Source organism: Ovis aries, chromosome 7, assembly GCF_016772045.2.
Source record: "Ovis aries strain OAR_USU_Benz2616 breed Rambouillet chromosome 7, ARS-UI_Ramb_v3.0, whole genome shotgun sequence".
NCBI lineage: Eukaryota > Metazoa > Chordata > Mammalia > Artiodactyla > Bovidae > Ovis > Ovis aries.
Genome location: NC_056060.1, coordinates 34,979,920 through 35,006,264, shown reverse-complemented (window position 1 = coordinate 35,006,264; position 26,345 = coordinate 34,979,920). Strand labels below are relative to the sequence as shown.

Below are 26,345 nucleotides of genomic sequence, written 5' to 3'. Positions count from 1 at the left end.
ACCAGAGGTTCAAAGTGGCCAGGAAGGATTCTCCTCAATGTGGAAGAGAATGGCTCTACTGACAGCGTAATTTTAGACTCTAGCCTCCAGAACTGTGAGAGAATAAATTTCTAAGTTGCCCAGTTTGTGGCACTTTGTTATGGCAGTCCTAGGGAAATAAAGCAGTCACCCTAGCAATTTTAGATTTTTAAAAAATTACTCGCATACCATCTGTTCCATGTTTTCCTGAGGACACCGCATTCTCATCTCCTTGACTCTCATTTGGTAGAGAAGGAACTTCTACAGCAGTTCTGAGAACCTGGTTTTCATGCTTTTCTTGATTCTGGGATTCAGTAGGGCCACATATTTTTATCTCTGAATGATTCTGCTAGAAATTTTAAAACAAAATAAATGATTTAAATGACAAGTAATCACATTTGGAAACTGCCATGAGTAAATCTGAAAAGGTCTCATCACAAGAAAAATTTAACTATGAGAAGATAGATGTTAACTGGACACTGTATATACTGTGAAATGATCACCCCAAATATTGAATCATTACATTGTACACCCAAAACTGATAGTGTGTTATGTGTCAATTATACCTCAATTGAAAAAAATATCATTAGGGACTTCTCTGGTAGTCCAGTGGTTAAGAATCCGGCTTCCAGTGCAGGGGACATGGGTTCAATCCCGGGCTGGGGAACTAAGATCCCACATGCTGCAGGGAAACTAAGCCAGTGAACTGCAAATGAGGAGCCTACAAGTCACAACAAAGACCCAGCACAGCCAAAAGAAAAAAATATATATCATTTAAAACACTGCTATAGTCACACATAAAAAAAGGAAAGAAAAAATAATCCCTGTCTTCCAAAGATAGGTACTAAATTGAGGGGGAAAAGGAGTTGCAGGAAGAAAAGGAAGAGACTAAGCTCTTTTTGAATGGCAGATCAGGTTCTTTGCCTCGCCACGTGTTGTGAGAATGTGCGTCTGGGCACAGGAGAGACTAGGGACAACTGGAAGGCATATATGGCAGAGGAGGCTCTCCGAGGGAGGAGAAACCAACACCGAAAGACCTCGACAGGCTAACGAGTAAGGTCCTACACAAAGCTAGAACATAAAGGTTAGGACCAACTTGTAAAAGTTACATATGAATGAAAGGATAATAAAACCAGAATCCTCGCAAAGCCAGTGGGGGAAGTGCCTGGAATCACATGACCACACTGCTCAAAGACTAAGCTGATCACCAGGCCCAGCACAAGTTAGGAAGGAGGAAAAAAAAAATATTGTATTCGATACTGATATCTCTTTCCTTCTTATTTACTATACACCTCACTTAAGTAAACACTTAATGAATGTTCCTATTTATTTAACATACATTTAATTTGAACTTAATACTTCTATTTCAGCTGCACCCCATAGCTAGTGGGATCTTAGTTCCCCAACCAGGGACTGAACCTGGGCCCTTGGCAGTGAAAGCATGGCGTCCTAGCCACTGGACCACCAGAGAAGTCCCTGTGCGTAGTACTTAATAAGTACTTCCTGAGTGCCAGTCCCTGAGGTGTGATGATAAAGCCAGACTTGGGTCTGAGCTCAGGGCAGCGTTTACCATCACCTGATATCATAAGGGAATAAGAGAAAGCTCCCTGATAATATACCAGATTGGGCACAGGTGGTAGCTTCTTTTCAGTTTGCACATTTCCATTTGCCTGTGAGTCAGGGCTCCTGTGGACAGTCTTACGCCTTCCTCTGGTTTTGGTGACATGGTCACCCGGCTCCCTCTCAGCTTGTTCCTGGCTGCTGGTCTGTAGCTCAGTCTCATCACAAGAGGATGCAGAAGTTTGAATTTCATCCTGGAAAAAAGACATCAGTTTACCATGTATACAGTTACAATGCTCAGGAAGAATCAGAATTTAAACTGAATAAAAAACATATTACATATGCAAGAGATAATTTTAAAACTCTCCAGCCTGAAATTATAGGCACAGTCGAGAATTACGAAGTATTCAAAAAGAAATAATCACACTTAACCCAAGCTAAAAAACTAGGCTAGCAAAGCATTCAAAGGTATATTAGTGTATGTAAACAAGGAAATTATTATTACTAGTTTTTTGGCCACACTGCTCGGCTTGCAGGATCTTAGTTCCCCACCCAGGGATCGAACCCAGGCCCACGGCAGTGAAAGTGCCAAGTCCCAAAACAATGGACCACCAGGGAATGCCCACAAGTTATTAAAAGTGCATGAATTAATTTATGCTATAACAAATAACAATGACAGCTAATATCATTGACCCAATCAGGTGTCAAGCCTTGTCTAAACTCTCTGGTGTGGGTCTGCAGCAGCCATGACAATCACTCCCAGCAGCAGTAGTTTATAGTTTACCACAGGTCACTCTCATAGTCTCTACTGCATTTGACTGTCATAACACTCAATTCAGCGGAGCAGATGTTATTTCCATTTCGAAGAGCAGGAAACTAATAATCAATACTTTGAGTTTTCCAAGGTTACACACATACAAAAGACAGAGCTCCTACTTGGTTTTTCTGACTTCAAATCCAGTTCCCTCCCTATTCATACAATTCGGCATACACTTCAGTTCAGTCGCTCAGTCATGTCCAACTCTTTGTGACCCCATGAAATCGCAGCATGCCAGGCCTCCCTGTCCATCACCAACTCCCGGAGTTTACCCAAACTCGTGTCCATCAAGTCGGTGATGCCATCCAGCCATCTCATCCTCTGTTGTCCCCTTCTCTTCCTGCCCCCAATCCCTCCCAGCATCAGGGTCTTTTCCAATGAGCAACTAGTAATTAACTTTTGCATTTATTTGAAACATCTTACTTAGCAGACTACAGAGGCAGTTTTGCCATTTATAAGAACAATGAAAGGATTTACAACTACTAATAACAATCTCTTTGGTAACGAATACCATGTCTTAAGTCATCACCAACTGTGTTTCTCATTCATTAACTGATTGCTTTGCTATTTAATAGGTGATGAAAATGTTACTTACCTGATTTTCATTTTCTTTTCTTGCTTCATTTTTAAGGTGAGCTTTTAAGGCCCTTAACAGCTTGTCTGCCTGCAGAAAAGTGAAAGACCTTATCAGTAGAGTCAAAAATCAAACAAGCAAGAAAGATTAATTGAACATCTTCTCCTGTTCTGTATTCATCAAACGTCCTCTAGACAGGCTGGAGTAGGATGACCAAGATAGACTTGGTTCCCGTCCCCACAGATTTCATAGCACAATGGGGAAGTCAGAGAGGAAAGTGGCAATTACAGTGCGGTGGGGTAAATGCCAGCATAAGGAAGCTTACATGTCGTGTGAGAACATAGGTAGGTGCTGCACTAGGGTTGACTTCAGTAGGTAAACGTACATGCCAGTTCTAAGATAAAGGCATGAGGTCACTAGATGCTGAGGCAGAAGAACAAATAGGAGACTGGGAAGTAGGGAAAAAGGTAAAGAAACTGCATGGGAAGGCAAGAATGAGTGCAGTTTCAAGAACTAAAGTTCAGTGTGGGCTGAGCAGGTAGCTGTTTAGACAAGCTGGTGAGAGAGAATATGGGAAAGTGGGCCTGACCCTATCAGGCCTTGTGAGACTCTTAAGACGGTGACCTTTAAAGGCAGTCTACAGAGTCTGTTGCAGGGCAATGGGTTCTGCATTTTTTGGGATGATGACTCTATCTGTACAACGTGCATGATACATTTGATGAAGGTGGGATGGAAGACAGGGAACCTGCAAGGAGGCTGTTGTAGGAAACCAGAGACAACTGTGGCCTGAGCTAGAACATGGCTGAGGCCACGTGGACGAATTAAAAACTTTCCTGGTAAGTAAAATCAATGTGAATGTGGGGGCTGAGGGCAAGGGAAATTTTATTACACCCAGGCTTCTGGCTTGGGTACCTGGTGAAGCATATATGTGTGTGGTGGTGGGGGGGGGGGGGGGGGGTATGTGGGCAGTCCCCAAAATGTGTGTGTGTGTTAGTCGCTTAGTCGTGTCTCTTTGTGACCCCATGGACTGTAGCCCACCAGGTTCTTCTGTTCATAGAATTCTCCAGGCAAGAATACTGGAGTGGGTAGCCATTCCTCTCTCCAGGGGACATTCCTGACTCAGGGATCCAACCCAGGTCTTCTCCATTGCAGGCAGCTTCTTTACAGTCTGAGCCACCAGCACCACCTGGGAAGCTCAGTCCCAAAGATGGAGAACTCCAAATACAGAGTCTTAGGAGGATGGTTACAGGTCTCTGGGGAGTTCCTCCTTCCACCAAGGGAAACTTTCCTTCCAGTTCTGTCCTGAAAGAGGAATACTAATCTGATGGGTTATGTTTTCCTGTGGTTTAGAAGGTCAAGCTCATGGCGGGGCTCCCTCTTTCTACCAGCCATGCAGACTTCCTTCTCAAGCGGGGCCCAGCTACCAGTCTCTGTTCTCTGCTTGTACCGTTTATAACTGGCCATGTGTCCAGGCAAGAATGGGTTTCCCTGGTGGCTCAGTGGATCAGATGCAGGAGACATTCGATTCCCGGGGCTGAGAAGATCCCTGGAGAAGGAAATGGCAGTCCACTCCAGTATTCTTGCCTGGGAAATCCCATGGACCGAGGATCTGGCAGGCTACAGTCCAGGGGGTCACAAAGAGTCGGACATGACGTAACGACTGAACAATAACAACAACGAGGCAAGAGAGGCAGAGATCTCAATTTAGTTTGAGCTTCTGGGCACAGGATAGGCTGTGCTTAGGCTGTGAGTTTTACCCGAAGGCTCTGCGTCAAGGTTATCAAGCACCATGTCAACTAGTAGTAATTAAGGAATACATTCTTTTCTACTTGTTGTTTTTTGAAACTGTCTTGGGAAGTGGGTGAATCGGTAGGACGGAATTAGGCACTCTTGGTTCTTCTGACTTATTTCCCCCTCAACCACTTTACTGAGGTATGACCGACATTATTGATATTTAATGTATACAAATTGACATGTTTGTGTGCTAAGTTGCTCAGTCGTGTCCAACTCCTTGTGACCTACAGCCTATAGCCAGGCAGGTTCCTCTGTCCATGGGATTCTCCAGGCAAGAATACTGGAGCGGGCTGCCATGCCCTCCTCCAGGAGATCTTCCCAGCCCATTCAAACCCGCATCTCTCGCATCTCCGGCATGGGCAGGAGGGCTCTTCACTTGTGAACCTGTCTTCACTACCAAACCATTTATCATCTCCAGGTTGCCTACTATCCTGTTTGGATTCTGTGGGTTTTGGTTTTTTTGGAGGTAAGAGCATTTAACCTAAGATCTATTCTCTTGGGTCTTCCCTGGCAGTCCAGTGGTTAAGATTCCATACTACACTGCAAGGGGCACAGGTTCAATTCCTGGTCAGGGAAGTAAGATCCTGCATGTAGTGTGGTTCTGCAGAAAAAAAAAAAAAAATCTATCCTCTTAGCAAATTTTAAAGTATTGTTAAATCTGTATGCTGCACAGATTTCTAGAACATCTTAAAATGCTGTGAAAGGACTTCCCTGGTGGTCCAGTGGTTAAGAATCTGCCTTGCAATGCAGGGGACTCAGGTTCGATCCCTGGTCCAGGAACTGAGATCCCACATGCCACAGGGCAACTACTGAGCCCTCAGGCCACAACTAGAGAGTCCATGTGCAGTAATGAAAGATCCCACATGACACAATGAAGATTCTGATAGAGCTAAATAATGAAAGAAATTTAAAAAAAATGCTGTGAAAACATGAAACAGTGATGAAACACGGAGCCTGTGGCAGAGGCAGGTGCTCTAGCAGCTGCAAGCCACAACCACTGAGTCTCTGTGCTACAACTACTGAAGCCTGTGTGCCCTAGAGCTCCACAGCGAGAAGCCACTGCAGTGGGAAGCCCACACATCGCCATAGAGAGCAGCCCCTGCTCCCCACAACTAGAGGAAGCTGGTGAGCAGCAGTGAAGACCCCAGAGCAGACAAAAGTAAATACAAATAAAACCTGACATAAAATGTGATTGTGCACATCATGGAAATGAGCCCGCAGAGTAAGAGGAACTGATGCAGCAGAGAGGAATAATCGCAGGAGTTGTAGCCCCAGAGAGGGCGATGGGGTCTCTAGCACAAATGGCCAGGCTGCCCTTAGGCACAGCCGTTTACTATAACACAGAACAGGTGGGTCTGGGGATGGAAAGATGAGGAAATTCTCAGCTTGACTGCATCTGTTTTTCCATGACCTAAGAGGAGAAGTCATCAAGTGTTGGAAGGGAGCCAATTTGAGGTAGGAAGATTGGAAATAATTATCCTTAATAATGGGAAAATTAATGACTACCAAAGACATGTAAGAGAATCAAATAAATCATAAGTTAAATTCATGGTCACATTTAAATTAAGAACAGTGAACAAAGTTAGATGATCTTCTCCAGCCAGGGTCAGCTGGTTAGCACAAGCAAGGATTAAGTGTATAGCTGGGTTTAACCAGTTATGGAGTTTGCCAGGTGAGGGATGAGAGCTGCAATACAGTGGAAAGAGCAGAAGTCTTTATAATCTAAGCTTGTAATAGTGAGAAAAGGACCACTGGCTGTACAATAAATCTTAGTAACTGTCCCTTGCTTTTCCCTTACTATTATGAGTAGTATCTCACTATTATATATGGAATGTATATACAACAAGGTGGTACTGTATAGCACAGGGAAGTATATTCAATATCCTGCGGTAAACTATAATGGAAAAGAATATATATATACACGTACAACTGAGTCACTTTGCTGTACAGCAGAAATTAACACAACATTGTAAATCAACTACACTTGAGTAAAATAAATTTATAAACACTGTTGATGGTGTGGAAGTTAGATTTTAAAAGGAGAAAATGGCTGCAGTTGGTTATGAGAAAAACATAGGTGAGACTTTCAGAGAAAGTGAAAAGTTGAACCCGAGTCCCCACTTTCGAACTTAAAATAGCTCTTCAGAGATCCAAAAAGTTATGGGGCCTTAATGTTAGCCAGAGCTCCAAACTGAAGTAGGAAACCTCTACAGTAACTCTTGTCAAAAGAACTACCCTCTGGTGCATTACTCTAGCACTGCCAAGAAGTGACTGTAAATCGTAGTTCTGAATAACAATCCAACACATCCCAAATAAAACATACTGCACTTAGTGCTATAAAGACTTCCAAGGTGGACAGATGAGATCTCTGTTCAAGGCACTTAACATTCAGTAGAGAAGAGAACATAGCTATACAAATAACTAGAGTGCATGGTGGAAGCCGGCAAGAGTTTGGAAAAAGTACTTGAAATTACACTGCCTTAAAGGTGTGGAGGGTCCCTGGGATTACTGGGGCGGTGGACCTGTGGCCAAGGGAATGAAGAGGAGGGGAAAAGAAAAGGTGCCAGGTCAGTGATGACATTTCAGTTAGACTGTGAAGAGTAATTGGGATTTATTCATGCAGATAAAGGATAGAGAAAGGGATCTGAGGCCAAAGGATCAGAATTAGCAAAGGCGGAAAGATGGACAAAGACGCCAAGCGTTCACGCAGCAGTCTGGATACTGCTGCCTAATAAAAGACTCCAGCCAGACTGCAAAAAAAAAATGAAAGGGACTTAAAAGACTTTGTTCATGAAATATTGGGAAGCCATTAAATATTAATACTATAGCTCAAAAATATCTCCAGAGATAGTTCTTTATACTTCAGCCCCAACTGGTACCTGGGTACTGATTATTTTAATTAATTTAACTACTTAAAATATCTGTGAGGACTGATCTAAACATTCACTCAGTTTAAACACTACAGCTTGCAGAATAAATCTCCAGAATATACTTTAATATTATGTGGGAAAACTCCACTAAATATACAGAACAATATATACATCCAATCCAGAATTGAACATTTTCCCCCAAACGTTTCGCAGTATCAGAGTCAAAGACCTCATCGGTTTTGAATAGAACACTACCACAACAATGACCAATAGACGAACGATCCTACTGAATCAGAGCTAACTTAATAAAAACTTATCCACGGGGGAGGTTCCCTAAAAATCATCCTTTCTTCCGTCCTCCATTCAAGTAGCAGGAAATTTTGGGACCTCTTACAATTAACAGAACTGTTAGCTGTTTGGAGTTTTCCAGAAGCAAAGGCAATTTAACAAAAGTGTGAGCTGTTTGGAGTTTTTCGCGACCGCCTATTAATTGGCGTTTAGATGCAGCATTCCTTTAGTTTTCTAAAGGGCCTGCCTTTCCTAACAGATGGACTGATAAATAGCAGAGTACTCCCAATAAAACCAAAGCAAACAATTTTGGAGGCGGGCATCTTTCTGAGTCCCTGTAAGAGTCAGCCTCAACAAAGGTGAAAACTTTGACACCCTCTCGGTTTTGCACAGTTACTTGGACCCTTGGGTAAACCAAAATCTACCGCCCCAAGGCCGGGACAGTCGCCTCAGCCCTCGAAATTCCCGCTCGGTCCCCTCCCACAGCGTCTCAAAGAAGCCGCATATCCTATCCCCCAGTCACCGGCCCCGTACCCTCAGGTTAGCCCGGAGGCCCAGGTTCTTGGCCAAGTTCTGCAGGTCACTGTACTTGAAGGAGTTCAGCTCCTCCAGGGAGGGAACGATCATGGCGAACTGCAATCCAGGTAACGACGCGGAGGCCCGATACTTAACTTGCTAAGGCGCCGCTCAACGCTCTGGCGCCACTCAAAGCGTTGAGCAAACCGGTATTTATAGAGAGTTTAAATTACGTAAGCTGCACTTCCATTGGTTACAAATCCGTTAAAGGCGGGGTCTTCTGGTACTGACCAATAGGATGGTTGACTTCCCTTCCACCTGACCCACGATCTTCTCCACACTGCCCTAACACCTAGGCGCCAAACGGCGTGTCCAGGCAACAAAGTGCGCGGCAGAGCCCCCGTTCACGTTGTCCAATGAGGACGCAGGAGCCAACTTGGGGTGGGGCCTAAATAGTCTTTGAAACGGTGGCGCCGGCTGCGGGAAGATGGCTGCTCGGCCGCGGAGGCATGTTTCTCGGATTGCAAAGCAGCCACGGGGTGACTTCTGTGATGGGACTAAGAAAGCGATTAATGAACCTTCTTTTGCGACTTCCATGGAGTGGGACACGCAGGTGGTGAAAGGGTCTTCGTCGGTCGGCCCCGCAGGGCTGGGGTTGGAGGAGCTGCCGTTCCGCCCGCGGCTGCCGCGATGGCTGCAGCCCGAGAGGTGCGCGGTGTTCCAGTGCGCGCAGTGCCACGCCGTGCTCGCTGACTCTGTGCATCTCGCCTGGGACCTCTCGCGGTCCCTCGGGGCCGTGGTCTTCTCCAGTGAGTGAGCGCGGCGCCTTCTCACTGGGTGACTGAGAGCAGCTGGGAGGAAAGCAGGATGAAAATTTGGAAGGAACTTAACTCCTTTGCTGGGGGGTTGGGGGGGGCGAATAACTTTTTACGATATTCGTGACCATGATGAGCTTTTCTGACTGAGAGAGGTTTTCCCTTTCAGTGCCTCACAGGTAGTCATTCTGACCTGTGTTTGCCTTTTAGGAGTCACAAATAATGTCGTTTTGGAGCCTCAGTTCCAAGTTGGCGTTGAAGGTTCGCTCAAAGGCAGGTACGTACTGAAAATTCCAGAACTGTCTCTAGTTATTCCCTGACTTATTGTGGTTGAAGAGCGTGGAACCGACTTGGACCAGAAGTTTTTTCCTATCTTCCACTAGGAGAAATGTCTGTTTCGTTCATACAGTGTACTTGAAGAATGCTCCGTTTACCTGATTGTCTTGTACGAACTTGATGTTTTAATGAAATGGCAAAGATACTTGTGTAAAGGTTTTAAGATCTTCTGAGGGCCACATTTCCCTCGTGGGTTGTGCAAGTGAAGTGAATTTAAGAAAATTAGGAGGGGAAAAAGGGAGAAAATTACCTTTAAGTGAATCACTTTTTATAAACTGCAATACTTTGACATAATAGGACATATACACTTGCATTACACCTGGAATTTGTAATAAACTACAGCGGGACTAATTCTGCTGTAACCTAGGAACCTGGAGAAAAACACAGGTTGAAAGTTAGGTCCTTGAATACTGCCTGGTGAACTTTGCATCGTATCTGTACTGTGATTTAGAAGTGACAACAAAGTACTCAGTGAATTCAGTACAGAGCTCCTCAATTTTCAGTGTTGATTTTAACAGCAAGACAATTCATTTTGACCATTGGTTGGTCCAGTTTTAGTGTTAAATAGAGTACGTTTAGGAATTCTTAGTTGCTGTACTCAGTAACCAGGAAGACTTCTGTAGCTCCTCTTTCCCAGCTGAAAGATTCCTTATCCTTCCAGGAGTGTCTACACACCCAAAGGAAACTGGGAAAGAGTGGTGGCCTGCTTGGAACTGGTTCATTTGGGGCCCGAGGCAGAAGCTCTTTGAATATCTTCTTAGAGAGAAGTACATCTAGCTAGATCTGTGCTGTCCAGTACTGTCACTTGTCACATGGTGGCTACTGAGCACTAAAAACGGTGGCCATTCTGAACTGAAATATGCTGAGTGCAAAATACACGTAAGATTTTGAAAATAGTCAAAAACATTGAATAATTTAGAAATATTGATTACATGGGTTTTGCTGTTGTTGATGTCGTTTTTTTGTTTGTTTTTGGCCCCACTGTACAGCTTGTGGGGTCTGAATTCCCAGACCAGGGAGCACATCTGGCCAGGGCAGTGAAAGTGCCCAATCTTAACCACTGGACCCCCAGGGAATTCCCTTGATTACATGTTGAAATGATGTCTTTGAATATTGGGTCACATAAAATATATTAAAACTAATTTCACTTGTTACTTTTACCCTTTTTTTTTAAACAAGACTAATAGAAGATATGAAACTACTTACATGGCTTGCATTCTTATAGAAAGTACAGATCTAGATGGCTTTTAAAACACTGGAGAGAAAGTTCGATGTATTTACGTTTTTGAAATAAGGAGAGCCATGGGATTCAGCAAGAAGAGATTTATTGTCAGGAATTGGTTCACTCGATTATGGAGGGTGAGAAGTTCCAAGAGCCATGGTTGACAAGCTGGAGACACAGGAAGGCCAAAGGTTTAGTTCTAGTCCAAGTCCACAGGCCTGAGACCCATGAGCCAAAGGTGCGACTTCCAAAAACACAGTATTGCGTGTGTAGTGTGGGACTTCATCTACCAATAAGTTTAGTGCGTTTGTTCCTTGGTCCTGTTTAGTGTCCATTGACATGAATTTGTTTATTTTTAGCCATGCAGTTATACTTTATTAGTACTGTTTTACTGCATAGTATATTATGTTTATACAAATAATTTTTCCCTCATTGAACCACTCTAAATCGCTTTTAGTACATGCACGACAGTTAATTTTTTCTTACAACATTTCTTTGTAATATTTAGATTTGTCTTATATACTAGCAAATAAGGTCAATCAGTTACTCAAATGGTTTAAATAGAACTAAAACCACATTTCTTTTAGAGGATAAAGGAAAATAAAGTAGATGACTTGCTAGGATCATAAAATTTCTTTCTTTTTCATTTTGTCTGGGAAATTGTTTTTGGTTACATCTGCAAAAAAATCCTGATTTGCATTCTATTAATAAATTGCTTAATAAGCCCTAGTCAACTTGATTGTTTTACTTCAACTGCAAATTGGCTTAATGGTGGCTAATTTATATGGTTATGTGTAGTTTTATATGTTTAAATGTTAATCTGATTAGTTAGCTCTTTTTCTGCTTTTCAGATATAAATTACTTTTGCAAAGTGACAGTTGTGTATCCATGATTGCTTTTGTAGCCAGAATTCACAAAGTTATCTGTAATCCAGTGTTCTTGCCTGGAGAATCCCAGGGACAGGAGAGCCTGGTGGGCTGCCTTCTGTGGGGTCACACAGAGTCAGACACTACTGAAGTGACTTAGCAGCAGCAGGGTATAATTAACCTTTCTTGAATGTGACATTTCTTCAGTCTCATGATTCCTGTTATAGTCTAGCTTTTAGTAATGAGTCCAGAGACGTTATTTTGTATTTGTTCCCTGATTTTCTTTCTTACTCATATCCTGTTTTTTTTTCCCTCCAGCACTTACAACCTTTTATTATGTAGTTCCTGTGAGATTCCCATTGGTTTCCACCTATATTCTACCCGTACTGCCCTGGCTGCCTTGAGAGGCCACTTCTGCCTTTCCAGTGACAAAATGGTGTGGTAAGTAGACTTAGATTTTCTTCAGCAAATAAACTTTAGAACATTTTCCAGAAAAGGCAGAATGTTTGTATTAGAGAAGATGCTAAAGCCAGGTGCTATACTGCTCTTACAAAAAAGATGGCAATGGGACCGAAATAAGTCTCATAATACATGACTATTATAAATGTCTCATAATACTACTACGTATTAATAATCATACTGTGAGGATATTCTTTCATTCCAGGAACTTTTGGAAGGTAAGTTTTTGCAAACTAATGCTGTGATAGACACTTTTCAAGTTCGTGCCCAGCCTCTGTTTGCCTCCTACAGTGCAGGACCTTGTGGCTATATCTGTATCCTATGTGATGCTACTCCCAGGTGATGGGATCAGAAACAGACCTGACCTAAGCTAGGTCAGTCAGGATTTCTAACCCTAATAATTTGAAATAAAAGCATAAAGACATTGGTCATCTGTAGATGGTGTAGGTGCTGCAATGGGGAAGTGAAAGCTCTTGGTTTGAGGTAGATATTTTATATGTTGTGTGTATAAATGCAGAGAAATTTTGTCTGCAGAAAAAGAATGAAGCAGATAAAGTAAAAAATAATTATCATGTGGCCTTATAAAGTCAGAAAAAGTTCCCTATTGGTTGTTCCTTCTTATGAATTACTTTAGATATTTCTTATATTTCTAATTATAAATTCTACTTTTTGTTAAGCTTTTCTGTTATTTCAACAAATTGAAACATCTGTCAAAGTCTTTTCATTATCATTAGAAACAAAAATAGCCAGTGAGGTGCTATGCTTCCCTCAATGTGTTTTTAAGAAAACAGGCTTGCAAATGTGGAGGAGCTGAGATTTGAGTGTATGTCTTAACTCCAAAGCCTGTTTTTCCATTCATAAAACAGAAGTGTACTTCTTCTCTTTTTTTAATGTGCTTTGATAAACCCCTTTATCATGAGGTTGTTCAGTGTAGATTTTTAACAGGAAATATGTTCTTGAGATGGATTGGGATTTCATTTTCTTTCATTCTTAAAATAATTTTTATTTATTTAGAATTAGGTTTAAAGATATGAGGAAAAGTATCTCTAAATATATGCTATTAATAACCTCAAATCTTTTTTAGAAATAGTTATAAGGAATTACTTTAGCACAGTTATAATTGAGTTTTTGCTTAGGGAAGTAACCTTTTAGTAACAAAAAAATTTTAATATAAATTTGAAAAAACATTATTTTAAGTAATGTCTTACGTTTTTAAAATGAGGAACTGGACTCAAAGGTCAATACATTCTTTTTGATTAAGTGGAAGTCAGGAAGACACAACATTGGTAATCAGCTATAGTCCAATATAACATAAAAATAATGAAAATTTTTTAAAAAGAAATTAGGAAAGTACAGTAGCCTGAGTCTGGGACTATGATACGTCTATGTCTGTGGGTATTGGAATGAATTTGGTTGCTAGTAACAGAAAACGTAAGAGTGGCTTTAAGAACAGGGTGGGACAGTTGGCTACTCCAGGATTGTCCTAGTAGCTCAGCCATGACAGAGCTGTGGGTTAGTATCGCTGGTTCTCATGGCTTTTTCTCTTGGATGCTGCAGGTTTTAAGCATCACATCTCTAAAGAGCAGCATCCAGAACTGGAAGGAAAAGGATATGGAAAGTGTGGGAATGCAGGGAATAGGTCCCTTAAGCTGGGAAAGCAACTGTGTGACAGTAGGGAATAAGATTTTCACAGTTAGCCTAGAACAGTTATGATTCATCTCTTAGGACTGGGCACACTGCTGCCCTAAACAAAATCTGGGTTCTGTTAGCAAGAAAGCCTTGAGGAATGGCTGTTGGGTAGGCAACCAGCAGTATTTGTCACAATGTGATAACTTTCCTTCTAACTGTGCTGTAGTCTACTGGTGGTCTGTGAGGCCTACACTCATTACAGTTATTCATGTGACCCTGGTTTTCTGGCTTTAGTTTGTCCTGGGATCATTTTGACTAGTGGATTCCGGGCTGGAAAAGGGTGAGATGAGGCATAGTGTCTCTCTGGTGACTTGGTAATTGAGAATGTTTTTCCTGTGAAATACATTATAAATCAAGAAATGGGTATCAGGAAGAAGGCAATCTTTGCTTGATAGGTATTACAAGTTTGTTTCCTTAATCATCATAACTGTGGTATGGTACTAATGTTTTCTCTTTACACTTTCTATCTAGCTACCTCTTAAAAACGAAAGCCATAGTAAATGCATCTGAGATGGATCTCCACATCGTCCCTCTACCAGAAAAGGTTGCAGAGGTAAATTTTCATGATGGTTGTGTGTTTTCTTTAATATAGACAGTTCCTGATAATCTGTACCCATGAACTTAGGGATAGTGAAATGGTGGATACACTAATAATTCTTTGTACTTGGTTTGGCCTTCCTTATTGAATCTGTGATACAAAGCAAAATAGTGAAGCCGTATTGTCAGATTTGGTTCAGGAGGAGATGGAGAGCTGCTGAGCTTCACATTCCTATTCTTCCTTTCTGTGCTGGGTGTGGACTGTCATCCTTCATAAATCTGACTTCTTTGCAAGTACCTTACACTTAGATATCTCGGAGGAAAGAGTGTTGAAAACCGTTATTAAGGATTCTTATTTAAATGGGTTTTACTAGTGTTTGATGGTTTTGAGTTGAAGAAAGCAGGTTTGTTTTGGTAGCTTGCTGACTTATTCTGAATAGAATTTGGCTATTATTTTACTACCCTCAGAAGAACCACCTTAGAATTTACTGTTGGTTTTGTTTTTAGCACTCTTAATAGTTTATTCCTTGGTAATTATACATTTAGTAACCAGGGCATTTATTTTTCAGAGTTTAAGTACTTTCTAGGATAGGAGAACAGTGTTTTGTTTTTTCTTTTTTGCACGGTTAATTAAGCTTATGAAAGAAACCATGTTCTATCCAGGAATTGGCCAACTTTTCTGTAAAAGAGCAGATGACAAATATCTTAAGCTCAACCATGAAGTCTCTACTTTTCAATTCTGCTATTGTAGTGCAAAAGCAGCCATAGACAATATATAAAATATGGATATAGTTTTCTTGGAATAAAACTTTATTAAAACAGATGGGCAGCAGGTTACCCCACAGTCCATAGTTTGCCAAACCTTGTTCTGAGCAACTAAGTTGGTCAGCAGGATCAGTAAATACTGTAATTAGAAATAATCTGTATGGGAGAGAACTTCTGAAATGGCCTGAGTAACTCCATGGACCCCCCTCTGCAACAAAACTGCCAAAATTGAAGCAAATGACAAATAAAATAGCTACCTTAAGTCTGTGGAAATTTTCTTCAAGGAATAAAGGAAATGAAGAGATATTCAGGCTAGCTATCAGCATTTTTCATTAGAAGCTCTATTCTAGGCAAGAACAGGCATCTATAGTCTGCAAGTTCTGCCAAAGCTACAGTAGGCTAAAAGTGCTAGCCTACTGAGTCCCTTGCTCCAGCCTGCTTGTAAGGCAGACACTTCATGCTGACAGAGGCAAGCAGAAAAGACCAGAAGCTACCTCTATCCAGGACCCTGCTGGTAAAGCAGAGGTATTGTGCTGAGAGACACTATCTCCACCCCAGCTTGAGAGCCCATATTAAAAGGCAGATTATTTTTTAAAAAAAGTGGGGGAGGGGGGCTGTGAATCTCTTCCAGAGATTTAACTTGATTTGGAAGAGTATGGACATATTCAAATCTAAGGATGCTGCCCAAAACAATGGAGATTTTGTTGGTGAGCAATTAAGAAGACTGGTAGTCTATATGAACAAAAAGGTAAACCTTAGACAAGTTAGAAATTTATAAGAGGCTTAGGGAAACAGACAGCTAAGAAGAGCCCTCTGGGGTTAGAACAAAAGGAGACTTAAAGACTACCCATACAAATGGGCTTGATTTTAATTGGATTAGCTAGGGAGCAATTTATGTCCCAGGGCACTGTCAGAATAGATCAGTCTTGTCCGTGGAGCCCGCCAGGCTCCACTGTAGCCCGCCAGGCTCCACTGTAGCCCGCCAGGCTCCACTGTCCATGAGATTCTCCAGGCAAGAATACTGGAGTGGATTGCCATTCCCTTCTCCAGGGGATCTTCCCAACCAAGGGATCAAACCCACATCTGCATCGCAGGTGGATTCTTTACCCACTGAGCCATCTGGATGGAGGTAGGCAGGTGTTTAATATCCCAAGTTGCTACAATATATTATCTGAAATGTTTGTATTTTGGGACTTCCCTGGTGTAACGGTTAAGAATCTGCATACCAATGCAGGGGACGTGGGTTACATCCCTGGTTTGGGAAGATCCCACATGGTGCAAGGCAGCTAGGCCCATGTGCCACAACTCCCGAAGCCCAAGCACTCTGGAGCCTGTGCACAGCTACTGAAGTCTGCATGCTCTAGAGCTGGAGCTCTGCAACAAGAGAAGCCACAGCAATGAGAAGCCCGCACACCACAACTGGCTCACTGTAACTAGAGAAAGCCTCCCTGTGGCAACAAAGACCCAGACAGCCAAAAATAAAAATGTCTGGTTTTCAATAAAATATTGAGATGTGCAAAAAAAAAAGTATGACCCATACTCAGGATAAAATACAGGCATCAAAAACTGAAAAGGCCCAGATGTTGAGACTTTGCAAACGAAGCCTTCAAAGCAGCAATTAAAAATATGTTGTTGTTTTTAGTTGCTAAGTTGTGTTCATTCTTTTGTGACCCCATGGATTCTAGCCCACCAGGTTCCTCTGTCCATGAGATTTCCCCAGCAAGAATACTGGAGTGGGTCACCATTTCTTTCTCCAGGTGATCATATTGGCAGGTGGATTCTTTGCCACTGAGCCAGGGAAGCCCTAAAAATATGTGCAAAAGGGTAAAGGAAACCATGCTTAAAGAAGGAAAGGAAGGTATGGGGCTTCCCTGGTGGCTCATTGGTGAAGAATCTGCCTGCCAATGCAGGAGACGTGGGTTCAGTCCCTGGTCTGGGAAGATTTCACATGCTATGGAGCAACTTAGGCTGTGCACCACAACTACTGAGCCTATGTGCCGCAACTACTGAGGCCTGTGCACCCTAGAGCCCATGCTCTGCAATAAAAGAGCCACCACAATGAGAAACCTGTGTACTACAACTGAGAGTAGCCCCTGCTCTCCGGAACTAGAGGAAAGACTGTGCAGCAAGAAGACCCAGCACAGCCAAAAATAAATGAATAAAATTTTTTAAAAAAGAAGTAAAAGAAGGTCTGATGAGTGTCTCATTAAATAGAGGATGTTCCTAAAGAGAAAAAAAAAAAGAAAACCTAAATGGAAATCCTGGAATTGTAAAGTGCAATAAATAACTGAAATGAAAATTTTAGTAGAGTGGCTCAACAACACATTTGAGTTGACTAGAGAATCAGCAAACTTGGAGACAGATTGATGAGATTTGCAATCTGAAGAAGAGAGAAAAAAGAATGAAGGAAAATAAACTAGCTTAAGAGATTTGTTGGATACCATAGTTCAGTTCAGTTGCTCAGTTGTGTCCAACTCTTTGCGACCCCATGAATTGCAGCATGCCAGGCCTCCCTGTCCATCACCAACTCCTGGAGTTCACTCAGACTCATGTCCATCGAGTCAGTGATGCCATCCAGCCATCTCATCCTCTGTTGTCCCCTTCTCCTCCTGCCCCCAATCCCTCCCAGCATCAGTCTTTTCCAATGAGTCAACTCTTCGCATGAGGTGGCCAAAGTACTGGAGTTTCAGCTTTAGCATCATTCCTTCCAAAGAAATCCCAGGGCTGATCTCCTTTAGAATGGACTGGTTGGATCTCCTTGCAGTCCAAGGGGCTCTCAAGAGTCTTCTCCAACACCACAGTTCAAAAGCATCAGTTCTCCAGTGCTCAGCCTTCTTCACAGTCCAACTCTCACATCCATACATGACCACTGGAAAAACCATAGCCTTGACTAGACGGACCTTTGTTGGCAAAGTAATGTCTCTGCTTTTTAATATGCTGTCTAGGTTGGTCATAATTTTTCTTCCAAGGAGTAAGCGTCTTTTAATTTCATGGCTGCAGTCACCATCTGCAGTGATTTTGGAGCCCCCCAAAATAAAGTCTGACACTGTTTCCACTGTTTCCCCATCTATTTCCCATGAAGTGATGGGACCAGATGCCATGATCTTCGTTTTCTGAATGTTGAGCGTTAGGCCAATTTTTTCACTCTCCACTTTCACTTTCATCAAGAGGTTTTTCAGTTCCTCTTCACTTTCTGCCATAAGGATGGTGTCATCTGCATATCTGAGGTTATTGAGATTCCTCCCGGCAATCTTGATTCCAGCTTGTGTTTCTTCCAGTCCAGCGTTTCTAATGATGTACTCTGCATATAAGTTAAATAAGCAGGGTGACAATATACAGCCTTGACGTACCCCTTTTCCTATTTGGAACCAGTCTGTTGTTCCATGTCCAGTTCTAACTGCTGCTTTCTGACCTGCATACAGATTTCTCAAGAGGCAGGTGAGGTGGTCTGGTATTCCCATCTCTTTCAGAATTTTCCACGGTTTATTGTGATCCAAATACCATAAAGCATGCCTAAATATGGTTTGGTTATGGGAGTACAAAAGGGAGAGGAAAAAGAAAAAATGTTCAAGGAAATAATGGTTAAAAACTTCCTGAATTTGATGAAAAACAGTTTACATGTCTAAGACCTTGATAAACCTCATTTATCAGGTAAGATAAATGCAGAGAGAACTATAGCCAACAGACAGCAAAAATGTTGAACACTAAAGACTGAAAAAAAAAAATCTTGAAGTAACAAAAATGATTCATTATGTCCAAGGGCACCCAAATAAGACTGATGGACTCTATAGTGACCTGCTTAAGCAGAACTTCCCGATGTATTTTGAATATTCTTGTATCTTGAATCATAAAAAGTAGATTTGTGCTATGTCAGAAATTAAGTTGGGTGTTGTTTTTTTTTACTAAGACTTATCCATGATAACTTCATGCAACTGAGTAACACCACTAAGTTTGGTTTTAGATATGGCTATTCTAAGCTGGAAAAAAAAAAAAAACTACTGAAAATCATCTACCAGAAGCATCTGTGCTAAACCTGACAACCAGAGCTACCTTTGAAGACCATTAGCAATTGAAGACAGACATATGTTACTCTAAACAAGAATTTAAAGAATTCTTGCTGCTGGAAAAAAGAGGGAAAGAGTCATTAATGCTTCTGTCTCCACAAGCTTTCTGATTGTACTTTGTTCTTGTCTTCCCAAGTTTCAGAGTTAACACTAACCTGGTGATAAGGGCTAGGAAAGAAGGAGACCAGAAGTAGCAGTGCTCAGCATCAGTGACTGGTCTTTTTCCACAGGAAACTTTGTATCTGTCACTTTACTGTGCTCTAGGTTTGTTGCATAAAGTTCTTTCATAATAGAACAAATGTACTTATGAAATGTGTTGTAATATTACTAGCTCCGAATCACTAGTTTTAATCTGAAGTGGCTTCTAGAATCAGATTGAAAGTTAAAATTAAGATGCCCTGACATCTATATTTCTCTTCCCAGCTGAAAGAGAAGATAATCTTAACACATACTCGCTTAAATTCACTCATGAAAATTCTGAAGAAAGTGCCTCCTGACCAGTCCAAGCAAACAAAGTAATTCAGAATCAGAGGTTGAGTATCAGAAGCAGGCCTTCTTGCTGTCTTCAACAATAGGTGCTGTTTGATCACTTCTCAATAAACATCGACTTCAAGAATGGATAGGAAATGTGATTTATTATGTTTACCTCTAGACTGATTTTCCAAGTGATTTGTGAAGATGTTTCTAGAAGATGAGAAACAGGAGACTTCTGTCCAGGTTTCATAGCTATTTGTCTTAATTTATTTTGGCTTCTTATCAATTTCATAATATTTATTTTTGAAAACATTCTGATGGCAAATTTAAGAATTAAGAGCCAATGTCCCATGAATGCTGTGATCAAAAGATGTATGAGTGGCCTGAGTTGTACTTCTGCTAATTAACTGTTATTCCTACATGGAGCAATTGTCATATGAATACTGAGAAATCATTTTTTTCTTACATGAGATACAGGTATATACATATTCTGTAGGTAATGTTCAACAAGTTAACTCCATAATATATATTTATCTTTACCTTTTCAGTTGTAAACTGAAAAGGAATAGTAATAGGATAGTAATGAAAGGAATGATAAAAACACCAAATACTCACCAAATGCTGTTTTCTCATTATTTTGCTTTATGTAGCACTGTGGTTCAATAGCTTATCATATTATTCATTTAATAAATAGCTATAAATTATGCTAGCTGCTAGAAATTAGCGAAAACCACTCTTCTGTATTTTTCGAGTTAGAGATGGACATTCAAATAACCACATGAAGGCATTTAAAGTTACAACTGTAGTAAGGGTTTTGAAGAAAAGGGACATAGAAAAATAAACATATAGCAGGTACCTGACCTGGTTCTGGGGTCAGGGAAGGTCTTTCTGTTGAAGTGTTTCAGCAGTGGTCTGAAAGATTCAGTTCAGGTCAGTTGCTCAGTTGTGTCTGAGACCCCATGAATTGCACCATGCCAGGCCTCCCTGTCCATCATCAACGCCCAGAGTTCACTCAGACTCACGTCCATCGAGTCAGTGATGCCATCCAGCCATCTCATCCTCTGTCGTCCCCTTCTCCTCCTGCCCCCAATCCCTCCCAGCATCAGTCTTTTCCAGTGAGTCAACTCTTTTGCATGAGGTGGCCAAAGTACTGGAGTTTCAGCCTCAGCATTATTCCCTCCAAAGAAATCCCAGGGCTGATCTCCTTTAGAATGGACTGGTTGGATCTCCTTGCAGTCCAAGGGACTCTCAAGAGTCTTCTCCAACACCACAGTTCAAAAGCATCAATTCTTCGGCACTCAGCTTTCTTCACAGTCCAACTCTCACATCCATACATGACCACTGGAAAAACCATAGCCTTGACTAGAAGGACCTTTGTTGGCAAAGGAACGTCTCTGCTTTTTAATATGCTATCTAGGTTGGTCATAACTTTTCTGAAAGATTAGTAGGAGTTAATAAGCTGATAGAGGGAACGGCTTATATGAGGGCCCAGTGAGGCCCCTAAAAAGGCACGTAGGAGTTGTAATAGTGTCCAGAAACCAGAGGCTGCAAAGCCATACTGGCCTCCTGAAGGATATTTGTTTTTATCCCAAGAACAATGAAAAGCTCTTGGAAGAATTTTAAAGGAGGACGCCCTATGACAGGATCAAATTTTCTTTTTCAGAGTCTCATTGTGTTGTCCTGTGAGCAATGGGTGAGAGGTGGCAAGCAGACCCAGAGGGGCTGGCACTATAGTCAGATGATACAGCCAAGGGTGGCACGCAGACAGGGTAACATGGTTCAGACGTGCCCAGTAGGTTTAATAGCAAGTTCTTTTCCTTTTTGACTGCATAAAGGATATTTTCCTTTAAAAATATTTGAGAAAGAAAATTCTGACTTGCTTTATGCTTTACAGTTTGCAAAATTTGGTTAAGTAAGGAGGAAGCCTCTGGCAACAAACAGTACCAGAAAAGCTTTATTCCTGAAGAATGAGACCAATAGTCTCTAGTGAGTCATCCTGGGGTTTGTACTGTGTATGGTATGTCTACCTGAACATATTTTATCTAAATTAAGCTCATCTTATGTAGCTATTTTAACTTTGGATTTGTTTTGGTAAACTTTCAATGGAAAATTAAATGCTTAGACTTGACATCTAATCAAGATGGTTGACTTTAAATTTTTTTCCCAAATACAAATCAGATGTTTACTCTAGAATCAAAGTCAGATATAGTAGATGTGTGTCAAAGTAAAGGGTAAAGTACACTCTTCCTTATATTTTTGAGAGGCACAGTAGAGCAATCTGGGAGCCAAATGATTTGGATTCAAATTGTGGCTTGGGTACTTATTAGCCATGAACTTAAAGAATTAAACTCTTCTTTTAAAATAGGGGTTAAAAGCTAACTAGGACTACAGTGAGGATTAAATGAGTTAGTGAATACATCTAATGTTAATTAAGAGTAGTGCTTAATAGTAAATGCTCAATAAATGCTAATTATTATAACTTTAATTCATGTGGACAGACATAATAGGCAGTAATATTTTCACATTATTCTGCAACCTGCTTCTTGTATAGCGCATGTCACAGCTTTCTATACCAGGCCTCAGCAATTACTTAACACTTACATATGATTCAGTCATGAATGCATCAGTATTTAACCATTCCTATACTGGACCCTCGTACATGTCTTTGCATATCTGTCCAGGTATTTCTGTAGAAGTGATTCCTAAAGTGGAACAGTCAAAGGGCATGTTCATTTACAATTTTGGTATATGCCTTTTATAAATGTTGTATTAATTGACACTCACAAATGACTGACTTTTAAACAAGCCTTAGTGGTATAAGAGCTCCTCTGGGAAGTGTAATATCAATGACTGGCTGATATTAACAGACTCTGTAAAGATATCATTTAGCATTGTATATGTGTTAAATAAGAGTATTTTCAAAATTCCATGTACTTAAAGACTTCCCTGGTGGTCCAGTGGTTATGACTCTGTGCTTCCACTGTGGGGGACATGGGTTCAACCCCTGGTTGGGCAACTAAGATCCCACATGGCATGTGGTGCACCCAAAAAGTATTAAAAAAAAAAAATCTATGTACTTAGAAGAACAAAAAAATTGCATATTGGAGGTTTCCAAGTTGTACACTTTCAAGCTCCTCAGTTAATGGCAGAAACCACTTCAATTTTTGTTAACTCCACCATCTAGCACAGGACCTGGGAGTAGAATGTATCACTGTGTTAAATGAAGTCTCAGAAATCAAAGGAAGAAACTACATTAGTTGTCACATCACAAACCCACATAGCTGTTCTTTGTTAATAGCCAAATCTCAAGGAAGCTTGTAACATCCACTTTCTAAAATTTGAAATAACTCCTTTCCCCTAAACCTACAAGGTATCTTAGTGTTAAAACCTCTTTAGTTATTTAACTTTTTAAAGTTAAATATAAAAGCATCTTAAATGTTTTATATATTTCAGATAGGATGGATTATCTGCAATAATTTTGTCATTACTGAACTTAGCTCACTTATTTCCTTACCAGAAACTACACATTTGCTCCCAGACCTAGCATAAAGTTGGCCCTAACTTTAGGTTAAAAAAGGGGATGGCATAAGGGCATACATTAAATGTGGTGCCTCTTTATTCATATGGTTACCTGTTTTTTCCTTGAACTACACCAGAAACTGCTACTTGATATCAAGAAACCCAGGTCCTTTGTTTTCTTTGACATCTGGAGCCTACCTCAGCACAGGTCTGTGAATAGGCTCCTTCTTCACTCTCCATAATTCACTGCATTATTACAATTACCCATTCCAAATAATAACAGTAAAATTTCAGTGCATTCTCAGCCCATGCTGCTTTATTGCCAAAATATATATGTACACAGGTGCAGAGTTTCTAACTCTTACAGCAGTTCCTTTTTACAGCAAAGAATAAAATTTAATCTACAATCCCAAAGATGCATAGATTAGAAAGTAAGTGGCCTTTTGTAAAACTCCAAACAGTCAATGAAAGTCTTTTAACATTATCTTATATACCATGGGAAGGAGAAAATGCTGAACAGTAAAAACAAGCTACTGAAGTCTCTGTGAAGGTTATTCTAATATGAATCTTCTAAAATTACCAGTGATAGGTGGTTTTAAGGTAAGCGTGAAAACATTACTGTTGCTTAAGGACTGATGATAATTTATTGCCAGAATACTTATCCCTGGGAGAAAAACATTTTAATCTATGGTGTGGCATACCATCACCAAAGGAGACAAAATCTTTTGAAAATTCTAACCTTAACATATCTATTCTGACTTAAAGGTTGAAGAAGTATGAGTTCCTGGAGAAATCTGTGAGTTCCTGGAGAAATCTGTGATGTTTGGATTTCTAATATTAACATTTTAATATGCCCTAGTGGAATAATGGAAGCAGAGATTAGAGAAACTCTGTCCTTCAATCTTTACTGGTTTGTTTGGCAGACATGTTATTATTAAGTACCAAAGAGAAACTTTACATATGGGATATGACATTTCACTTCCTGAACTGAGTCAAATGACTATTAGTAATTCAATTTTTAACTACTGGAAAGTTATCCAAAGGTATTTGGAATCAAATCCCACAGCAAAGATTAAAGTCAGGTAGAAATAATTTTCAATCACTGAATGTGAAACTGGATGGTGCCTAGTGAAAACCAGTCTAATTCTGAATTCTCTTCTACTTAGGCCTCTTTCAGATACAATGAATCCCATTTGTACATTTGTCATGATCACATGTTCTTTCATGGGTTATTTCAAAATCAGAAATCATCTCAAAAAATTGTAAGCTATCACAATAAACTGGTCTATTTTCTACATCAAGAAAATAAATGACAAGGTTTTTCTTCAAAATGGGAAAAGCTGCTCCTTTTTACCTGGCATAAAAAACTTTAAGCAACAAATTATAAAACTCTGGCTATAAAACTTTTCTTTGAAAATTTGAATACAGGAACAACAGAGAAACCAAACTACAGGTGTGTGAGTATTTTAAGGACTATCTCCATAAAATGTAAAGGGCTCCTTTGCTGGAAGGAACTCTTACGGCTGGTTAATAGCAGTACCATCCAAAGAGCTGCCCAGTTACCTGAAAATCCTGGAACATCTGAAGTACATGCATTATTGTCTCTCTTCACTTTCAAGATTCTAGTCTTAAAGAGATCCAAAGTTAAGCCACATAAACTTTATCAGACAAATCCCATTCCTGGTTACATCTTCCACACTGGCACTCCATACCCTTTCTGAAACTCTGCACTTGATTATTAGAGCCACAACAGCTTTTTATTCAACATGCTTAGTTTGTGCTTTGTTTTTAAACATGCTTGGGGACTAATGGAACCAGGCAAGAAGTTAGAGGGTGAGCACTGTTATGCTCTCTTCTTGACAGTCTGAATGTCTTGTGGTTGCCCCTGTTCTAGCTCCCATTTTCAACGGAAGAAAGAGTCTTTACTTAGAAAATGAAAACTAATGATCCAAACAATAAATTCAAGATAGTGGTTTAAGTCTCTATTGCTTCATTACTAATAAATGGATATATATAATTACTAGTAACCACATTAACACTACATTTTCAACCATGCATTAGGAATATTATACTCTAAAGAGTTATGGGCCTGCCACTATTGCTCGTACTTTCATTCAGACCCAGTTTTAATAAACATGCAGAGTAAACTCTTTCACTAAGAGGAATTAGGGGAAATTACAAGGATACATGCAGTTTCCACTGAAAATATAGGTTGATAAAGTGATTGCTTAGAAATGCAGGCAGCTGCTCCACATCTATCACAATGCTGCTTCAGAACAGAGGTACAAAAGTCACACACAAAAAGGTTAAAATTTGGACCCTATTCAGTTATAAAAGGCTTAATTGCAAATTCTGGTCCTTTCGGGTAGAGAATAATGTAAAAATTTGGGAAAAGAGTACTGACAGATGTCCTCTGGAGCAGTTAAGTTTTCTTGGCCATTTACTGACAGTGATGGCATAGAAGAGCATACATAGGTGGTGTAGACGGTGAAAATGCTCTTAGGCAGAATGGTTTCTGATTCACATTAATGAGCATACCTGCACAGCTCCCTGGGGAAAAGGAGTTTATGAACAGCAGAGCTAATACAATGTAAACTCAAAAATCAGTGCCCTGAAGTTTAGCATAGCCCTCTGCTTTTGAAAACTGTTGGCCAAGGAATCCTTCCAAACATGGTATAATTAACAGCCAAGCAATGTTCTGAATAAACTAGAAGCAATTTGCTTGTACCAGCAGCACCATGAGAATGTAAACTCCTGGAGGCCAAGGGTCTCTTCATATTTTGCATATCACAGGTACATAAAGAGTAAACATGGGATCACAATATTGGAAAATAATCAACCATACTTTGAGACCACAAAAACTCAAGAGCACATTTGAGCATTTAGAACTGTTATGTGGCTGTTGCGGGTAATCTTTAATTGTTCTAAGTAACTCAACTGTTGACATCACTGTAACATGCAGTGGTGTCCTCATGATCGTGCAGATGTCTGAATATTGCTTGATTATTCCAATGCCTCTAACACCAACTGAAGGCATAGGACATATAAAGAGGAGCTATAATCATTTAATAATAGAGCCTTTTCTCTATCCTTTGGAGTTGCCATTTAAGAATTTAGTATTCAAGAGGCACTATTTTCTTAGATCCACTCTATTTATCTTTC

At 40.5% G+C, this 26,345-nt stretch overlaps 2 protein-coding genes across 5 annotated transcripts in view; one reads left to right on the top strand and one right to left on the bottom strand.

Moving 5' to 3' along the window:
* The window catches only part of NUSAP1 (nucleolar and spindle associated protein 1), a 29,390-nt gene extending 20,764 nt beyond the window's left edge, over positions 1 to 8,626 (bottom strand). For 2 of the 4 annotated variants that reach the window (XM_012181230.5, XM_012181233.5), the window contains exons 1-4: positions 8,456 to 8,626; positions 2,991 to 3,059; positions 1,638 to 1,832; positions 208 to 367 (exon numbers count right to left, since the gene is read on the bottom strand). In XM_012181230.5, the coding sequence (XP_012036620.1) occupies positions 208 to 367; positions 1,638 to 1,832; positions 2,991 to 3,059; positions 8,456 to 8,548 (517 nt within the window). In that variant the 5' untranslated portion in view covers positions 8,549 to 8,626. The remainder of the gene's footprint in view (positions 1 to 207; positions 368 to 1,637; positions 1,833 to 2,990; positions 3,060 to 8,455) is intronic. The other 2 variants (XM_012181231.5, XM_060419067.1) reach the window with 1 other exon arrangement.
* Positions 8,627 to 8,916: 290 nt separating this feature from the next.
* OIP5 (Opa interacting protein 5) lies at positions 8,917 to 24,514 on the top strand. The gene is made up of 5 exons (XM_012181229.5): positions 8,917 to 9,246; positions 9,463 to 9,529; positions 11,995 to 12,117; positions 14,296 to 14,377; positions 19,614 to 24,514. Exons 1-5 carry the CDS (start codon positions 8,925 to 8,927, stop codon positions 19,707 to 19,709), a joined length of 690 nt encoding a protein of 229 aa, XP_012036619.2. The 5' UTR covers positions 8,917 to 8,924; the 3' UTR covers positions 19,710 to 24,514.
* The last annotated feature ends 1,831 nt before the right edge of the window (positions 24,515 to 26,345 follow it).